General features: G+C 38.7%; 1 protein-coding gene across 1 annotated transcript; it reads left to right on the top strand.

Annotated features, from left to right (window-relative positions):
• Window positions 1-319: 319 nt before the first annotated feature.
• On the top strand, window positions 320-6,412 carry ei24 (EI24 autophagy associated transmembrane protein; the record flags this gene model as incomplete). Its single annotated transcript, XM_010788578.1, has 10 exons — window positions 320-331; window positions 429-574; window positions 1,302-1,362; window positions 1,583-1,649; window positions 1,745-1,869; window positions 3,033-3,152; window positions 3,901-4,012; window positions 4,102-4,213; window positions 4,859-4,933; window positions 5,019-6,412. Coding segments are annotated over 10 exons (993 nt in total), but the record flags the coding sequence as incomplete, so codon positions are not given.
• Between the last annotated feature and the right edge of the window lie 1,921 nt (window positions 6,413-8,333).

Here is an 8,333-nt window from a genome sequence, read left to right as displayed (position 1 = left end):
AATAATCCAGTTTACATTAGCTGCTTCTGTTAAAACTTGATCTTAGTCTTAATTTGTTTAATTAATAACAGGAGACTTCAGTGTTGGAGCAGCAGCCTCTTGGGTTTTTCAACTTTTGTATCAGATTTAGCCTGAGCCTAAAAGAGCTTCAGTTACTTCTTCTGCCCAAAGTGTTGTTTTAGTGGCACAGAGTGACACATTAACATCATTTTAGATAACTGCATTTTAGTAAAAACTCCTTTTGAACCATCAAGTCTTAAATATTGTTATGGGATGTGCCCTCAAAAACCATTATCAATGCCATTCTTGTGTTTAACAGGCACTAATTGAGGTATAGCAAAGCTCCATTACGGGTATTTTTCCAGTTATAAACAAATACTGTGTAACACCACTGTGACTGTGTATTCTTTTTCCATCTGGTTCTCTAGGGGATCAAGGACTCCATATTGGGGATTGGAACAATCTCCAAGCTGGATGCCCGCATCCAGCAGAAAAGAGAGGAGCAGCGGAGGAGAAGGGCCAGTGGGGCCCTGGCACAGAGAAGGGCCCAGAGCGAGGAGCGCAAACCCGACAAGTAAGACATATAAAAGCTGCACATTTTGGTTGCCATGCTTTTATTACTAAGCCAGAGTGACATATGCTCGTGGATATTTTATTGTGCCTGGATATGTCATTGTTGTTTATAGGATTTATTACGATACAATACGATACCATACGGTACTACTTAAATTAATTAGCCGCTCTTAAGTTCTAAAATAGCTGGATGTTGGGAGTTGCAACGTGACATGCACTTTTCCCACAACCTCCAGCCGGTCAATAAGCCATATTTACCTTAAGCCATCACACGGTTTGTTTTTCTGGTGCTCTTAGCAAAAACACACTCTATAAAGATGAAAAATGTAAAGTAGAGTAGAAAGTATGATTGTATAAAGGCTTAAGAGTTTATATAGCAGCAGAGAAAAAAAAAAACTTAAGATGAAGAGGTAGTAGAAATATTCTCCAAATGCAACTTTTTTTTTAAAATGATGGTTTAACAATTTATTCAACAGAGATCTTAATTTCATAACAAAGCTTATTCAAAAGTATACCATGTTTATTGACACGTGTTGTTTATTGTAGCACAAATGCATCTAACCAGCTCTAATCTAACCATACATACCTTTTTGAGTAAAGAGCCAAAAACCTTCAGTGTGCAAACAGAAATCCATGTGTCGGTCTGCTTCTGGTTAAGTAAGGAATTTTTTTTTTAAATGAAATAAATATTCATACAATATTCAACATTGTTTTACTCTCTTGTTCAGTGACCCCAAAGTAGCCAGCAGGATTTTCCAGTGCTGTGCCTGGAATGGAGGAGTGTTCTGGGTAAGATATGTTCACCTGCTGTTACAGCACAGCCTGGTCTCACACGACTGAATATTTAAAAGGTGAAACAATTTGTTCCACATGAGACATATAACATTAGTATTTGAATTTAATGTCATTTTTTAAGGCAGATGTAAACATGAAAATACTTAGTTTTAGTACCTATTGAAGAGGAACCATGAGTTAGAGAGTAACTATAGTATGTGTTGTCTCTCTCCAGCTCAGTCTGTTTCTCTTCTACCGGGTGTTTATCCCCCTGCTGCAGACTCTCACAGCAAAAATCATTGGTATGTAAGTACACAGCGTTTATGTTTGTATGTAACTCTAGGGCAGGTTCTCTTATGTGAGGAACCAGTTAGTCAACAAGCTGTTTTTGCTACAGGTGACCCCTCCCTCCATGGAAGTGTGTGGTCCTGGTTAGAGTTCTTCCTGACCTCCGTCTTCAGCGCGCTCTGGGTTCTCCCTCTGTTCGTCCTCAGCAAGATAGTCAACGCCATCTGGTTCCAGGTCAGGCTCTGCTCTGCTAGGCTGTAGTCATGTGATGGCTGAGCACAAAGCACTTCAAAACCAATGTATCGATTCCATTACACAGTCTGGCAATCAATATCCACGAAGTTGCATCCCTAGTAAGAGTCTTAAATGGCTTCCCAAGGTACCATCATATATCATATGTTATAGAGCTGTGCAGGAATGAGTCCTAAAGCTGGGTATGAGTTGGCTTTTTACCAATTCCAGTTCCCTCAACTCGGAATCTTTTAGTTTTTTGAACGTGTTTTTGGTTGGATCCCTGATCTGTGGTTAACACAAGCTTAAGAGATTTTCACTTTTTGGTCCACGACAAAAACGTGTCGGTAAATACACCTCAGGTTAATGTCTGAAGCTTCTACGTTTCATAAACACAGCGGATGCAAGTGATTAAATGAGACTACTTACATTTTTTAAACGTGTGTTTACCAGAGATCTTATTTATTCCAATTCTATAGTTCAATGGAACAAGCCCTTTGCTTTTTCTTTATCAATGAGCCCTTTGCGAAGCTAACTTCCAAGTCAGCCAACAAGAAAATGTATTATCACTGTGCCGCTCTATTGTCAGGGTTATACATGTTTTTTGGAATCGAGTTGGTGTTAAATATAGCTGACTTCACAAATAGGCTGGGAATTATAAAGCCAGCCCTGCTTGTCCTATACTTGTTAAGCAAGTCCATTCATAATATGCAATTTGTCAAACTGATCCTTTATCAAAAAACACCAACGAGGTCAATATATTGAGGCTATAAACTTTGATTGAGAAGTGAGTTAAGCACAAGTCTCCATTAAACTGTACTCCTGTGACGCCGCTGCCACACAACAGCTGCTTGAAATCTGCTGAGTCACCTGAAGGTTTTTGTTATGACACATCATCAGGCTCACAACAGCATACACAAAAGCCTTTGAATAAACCGGAAATTCTGACTAGTTGCTTGAAGCACGTTGTCATAAAACTCTTAAGGACTTTTCTTAGGCCTTTTTAAATGGAAATAATTGTATTAAATACATATTAAAATATTGTTTTTGAAATAATCTCATTGCACATTAGATGACTTGTCGCTCCTCTAATGAAATCTGAATATGATTGTGTTCCTATGCTTTGTTGACACAGATCTAGATGTGAATGTGCTCCTCTGTTGCAGGATATAGCTGACCTAGCATTTGAAGTGTCTGGCAGTAAAGCGCAGCCGTTCCCCAGCGTCAGCAAGATCATTGCAGACATGCTCTTTAACCTCCTTCTCCAGGCACTCTTCCTCATTCAGGTACATTTTTGTAGACTGACGCCTTGATATCCTTCAAAGAATGTCCCTGTCTCTCTGTATATCAGTGCTGCTAAATCCCAATGTAGAGCATTATGCCAGAGCATCAGTGTCTAATGTTCTTCAGTCACAGGACGTTTGAGTGGAGCATTCGCAGGAAGCTGCTTCTGTGATCTGTCACTGTAGGACAAGATTCACCAAATGTTGGCTCAGTTTGCAAATACTAGCAGTAATGCCGTTCATGACCCATAGTTATCCAGCATGTCGGCCAAACAATATATTCCTAGACTCTCGATTCCGAGAGTTATATAATTATGAAAAAGCTATATACCTTCATACTTATCGAGTTGATTTCATTTTGAAGTATTGAAGGACTTGTTTGCACAACAACTTGATCAACATTAATTTCTCTGTTTACATTTTTATCTATTTAAAACAGTCATAATATTACACAATGCAAAAACCTACACTACAAAAAAAATAGACACCAACACAAAAAAAGTAATCTTTACTATAACATGTATAACGCTATTGAGGACCATTCTCAAACCAACTCATCACGAGTACTGCTTAATCAATCGCTTCAATGTCAAAATAGACATCAGCTTTTCAAAGTGTGATAAAATCTCAGCATGATCTATCATTTTGAACAATTATCACAAGGATCTAAATCTCTTCTCACTAAGATAAAGCCAATGAGATGAACATGTTCACATTCTCTGATGTGATTGTGATGTGTATTCTCCTGCAGGGTGTGATTGTTAGCCTCTTCCCGATCGATGCCATTGGACAGATGGTGAGCCTCCTCCACATGTCACTGCTCTACTCTCTGTACTGCTTTGAGTATCGCTGGTTCAACCATGGTGAGACGCTCACATTACACGCTACACCCAAATCATCCTGACTGAATGGAGAACTCAAACCTTACTGAGGCTGTTTCTGTTTGTTTAAGGTGTTGAGATGCACCAACGGCTGTCCAACATTGAGAGGAACTGGCCCTATTACTTCGGCTTTGGTTTGCCCATGGCTCTGCTGACAGCCCTGCCCTCCTCATACATCATCAGGTAACACTCCTGATTAATCAGGAAAACACATTCATTGATATTAAAAAAGAATCATTAGTGCCATGTTTTAATCAAAGTGCAAATGTGTTATCAGGTTTATTCTGTAGCTGACCAACAGATTGTTTTTTTACACATTGTCATGTGAGTCATGTGAAATCAAGTAACTTATTTTAGTCTATTCATTCCAACATTTCAAATTTAATTTCTTCTAATGCTTTTTTTAAATTAGTTTGGTCTTAGGATTCCATCTTTATCTATGTTTTTTTTTGTGGTTACATTGAACTTTCTCATTTGTAGTTCTGCTGTATGTTTTCGGACTTGTGTCTTTAAAGCACTTTGTTAACCTTTTTTGGAAAATGCTATATAAATTAAGATTCATATTATTATGCTAATCAATCTCACTGACTATTCTATGCCCATTATCACTAAGATCAACCAATCACACCTTTTTATTTTTATTCCTCAATAATGTTCCACACACACAAAAGCAAAAACAACAACAAAAATGTACATGACAACAATTCACTAGTAAATAATATAGTCAACACAAAAATATTTTTGCTTGAAAAATCTCCTCATGTTTTCTGAAGGCTAAGTTTCCCTTCCTGTATTCACTGTATGCTACTGTTACTCTTTTCCACCTAGTGGCTGCTTGTTCTCCATCCTCTTCCCTCTCTTCATCATCAGCGCTAACGAGGCCAAGACACCAACAAAGCAGTAGTGAGTGTAACTTAAAACACATTTTCTAAAACGATGTGTTTCTGTAATGCCCAATCCACTGATCAAATTGATGTTTTCCACACAGCCACTTCCAGCTGCGTCTCTTCTCCCTGGTGGTGCTGATCAGCAACAAACTGTTCCACAAGACGGTGCACCTGCAGTCCGCCCTGCCGCCCTCCACCTCCTCTGAGAAGCTGGCATCGCCCCACACCTCCCCCACCCGCCACAGATCCCTCCCCCCACAATGATGAAGGAGATAGGAAAGCGGTTGATGAAAGTGAAAAAGTTATTCTTCCACAGGGATTTCCTTAAGAGAAGATGATATGTGGTGTAGGATAAAGGGTTTACATGTTTTGGATTAATCTCTGTCCCTTTGGTTCTTTATTTGCACCAAACACATTTTAAGAGTGACACAAAAATCAACTGCGCGTGCCTCACACTCAACACATTAGATACTCGGCTCTTTTCTTTTGTGAATTTATTTTATTGTTTTTCTTTGTAAAATGTGCCATTTAAGTCACTCTCCTTAAAAAGACATTACAGCACAAGAAATCATGTAGTTATAATATGTTTAAGCAAACATGTGACGGAAGGACATTTTGGATTGAAGGGCCTTGTTTGCGTTCAGAAGCAAAGCACAGTCTCGCTCTACGTACAGTACATGTTTACTTGATGTTGCAAGTCACATTCCTTCCTCACAGATAGAATGTTTTTTTGCACATGGATATGTTTTTTCTCTTCAAGCAGTTCCAGAAATAACCCTGTACAGTTAAAGAGGGAGGCTTGTATATCGTATCAGAGCTTTGTTTTTAGTAGAATATACAAAATCAGTTGAGCTGCTATAAAAAAGGGTTGGTGACCTTGGTAACGGAAACCAAATAACAAAGCCACTCTTTTTGAGTGTTGACTAATGGTTAGCCTGGTGTCTCATCCCAAATTGAATCTCACTCCACTGAGATTTACATTTTGCAAATCACAAAATGACACCAGTTAAGGAAAAGCTGCCCTAGCGTTTGTCACTCGTCTGAATTGAGTAAGTGATAGGTGAGATGACACTGCCAAACTGTTGCATTTGTGTTTTCTTTATTTCACATCAACCACTACAATGCTAAGCTCTGTAATGAAAGAAGGAGTCACATAGTCTTTATTCAACATCTGGGTGTTCTGCCTTGACCCGCTTGCTCTAGTTATCCCCTAGACTGAGAGCTGAAGCAAATATAGCTGGACCCAACAGATCATCGGCTGTTCAATTTCTGTGTGATATCCCAAATGTTCAACCAGAGGCCCACCACCATGCAGATACCCTGTCACCAAGCTTTCTGTCACTCTTCAGAGCTCATGGCCACGGGGAGGGCCAGGATTTTGAACTGGTGTGCAATTATTGTAAGAAGAGCATAGTGTTTGTGCAGACTGATGTATGTGTGTGAGGTTTTGTAAAAGTAATACGTCTAATTTCAATAAAATTGGCAGTATTCAATATTTTGATAACTGTGTTCAGTGTTTTGCTACGATGGTGAGGACTAGACGGGACATTTTAAACTTAATTGTGAAAAGATGAGCAATATTGGAGAATTTGGGAAGACCTCATAGAGATGGTGGCCATACTGAAAAGCTATTTAAAAAAAATGACTTTTCAAGCAGCAAAATCTATCTTTTTTATTTTCACAAATAGAATTAAGGTTTCACAAAGAATCTTTAGCCTCTCTGGGATAAATCCAGTCCAGATTTGATGAGTGTAGGTATAGTGGTTTTAGATCAGGACCTGGTCTTATGTGGTCTAGATGTAAAAAAAGAAGCAAAATCTTCCTTTTTTGTATTTCACAAATAGAATTAAGGTTTCACAAATCTCAAACTGTGTTATAAAGAATCTTTAGACTCTCTGGGATAATCCAGTCCAAATAAATCGGCTTTGCAGCGATTTAAGAGGTTCAAACACGGAGGACTGTTCGCTCAGCGCTGTAAATTAAATTTCTCTTAACTTTCCCCTTAACTGCCGAATCGGATGTTCTGAATCGAAAGCCAACTTCATCGTCGTGGCCTTTGACCCCTACCCATCACAGTCCCCCTGCTTCCACTTCTATTCTATTTATTACATTTTTGACTATTATTTGCCCCTTTTGTTTGTTTGTTTGTTTGTTTGTTTGTTGACCATGTAAAGCGGCCTTGGGTCCCTTGAAAGGCGCTATACAAATGTAATCTATTATTATTATACAGAAATGTTATATCCATACATATAGCCACAAGACTTTTTTTTTTTAAGAAGTAATATTTCCACTGCCCTTGATCAAACAATAATTATTATCATTGCCATTGATATGAGACATCCTGAATTATAGGTGTGTGTTTTCATTTTTACTATGTGTCATTTCTCCTTGCTTAGAGGAGAGCATAACTAAAAAATGGCTCAACTTACCCCACTCTCCCCTATAGAGCGAAATGAGGCATTGCTAAAATGCAGGATCTGTTTGGTATTTTGAAAAATACCAAACCAAGGTCCGGATCCGGACCGAACTGCAAAATCAATCCAGACCGAAAAAAAATAAATAATAATTTCTGATTCTGATGTAAATTAAAGTGGACCTATCATGCTATATTGGAAAAATATATTGTAGGGCCATACCTATACAAAACATATCCGTGAAGTTTTTTGCTTAAAATACCAAACAGATCACCCATTGTAGCCATGCTTCATACTGCTCATACCCCTCTTTTGCAGCCCTGTTAGAGAAACGCAGATTTTGGGTCCTGAGCTTGAAAAAAAAAAAAGAGGAGGCGGAGCTAATACCTGATCAGAATTCTACCGGAGATAAAGTTCAATTCTGCTGTGATAAAACACCATCCTGTTCTAAACCACATCAAACATTATTTCTGAAACAGTCTGGAGCTCAAATGCTTTTTCTCTTGCGGGTTTATCACGACGTGAGTTCCTTTTTTATTTCCTGCTTTTTAAACACATGTGCTCTACAGTACAGGTTAGCTCTGAGTGTTAGCGAGGCTTGCTAATGTAGAAAAAAACTAGGTTACGTCCAAAACACGTCAGGCATTGTTTCTGATAGTAATTTTCTGTGGGTCCGCTGCCGATTTGACGTCAGATCGGCAGCAAATCTGTATCCGCTCGTTGTACCCCTGTTTTTAAAAGATTTGGGTACGGAGGAAAAGAGAAAGGGTTTTATTTTCTGATGCTGCGTGAGTTCCCCGACGCACCGGGGACACATATTTATGTATAAAAGACATCACAAAGTGCATTTTGCATGATAGGTCCCCTTTAATGTATATTTTCTTGTGGCTGACGCGTTGTGACAATGAACGTGAATATATATTTACTTGTGTGCGCAAGCGTGACACGCATTGCAGACCACAAGTTAACCGCAAGTTTACCTTGACTTTCTAAAGCTTCTAA

This window comes from Notothenia coriiceps, unplaced genomic scaffold, assembly GCF_000735185.1.
Source record: "Notothenia coriiceps isolate Sejong01 unplaced genomic scaffold, NC01 NC01_scaffold00031882, whole genome shotgun sequence".
In the NCBI taxonomy this organism is placed as follows: domain Eukaryota; kingdom Metazoa; phylum Chordata; class Actinopteri; order Perciformes; family Nototheniidae; genus Notothenia; species Notothenia coriiceps.
Note: the sequence above shows the minus strand (reverse complement) of the source record. Positions and strands in the feature narration are given on the sequence as shown.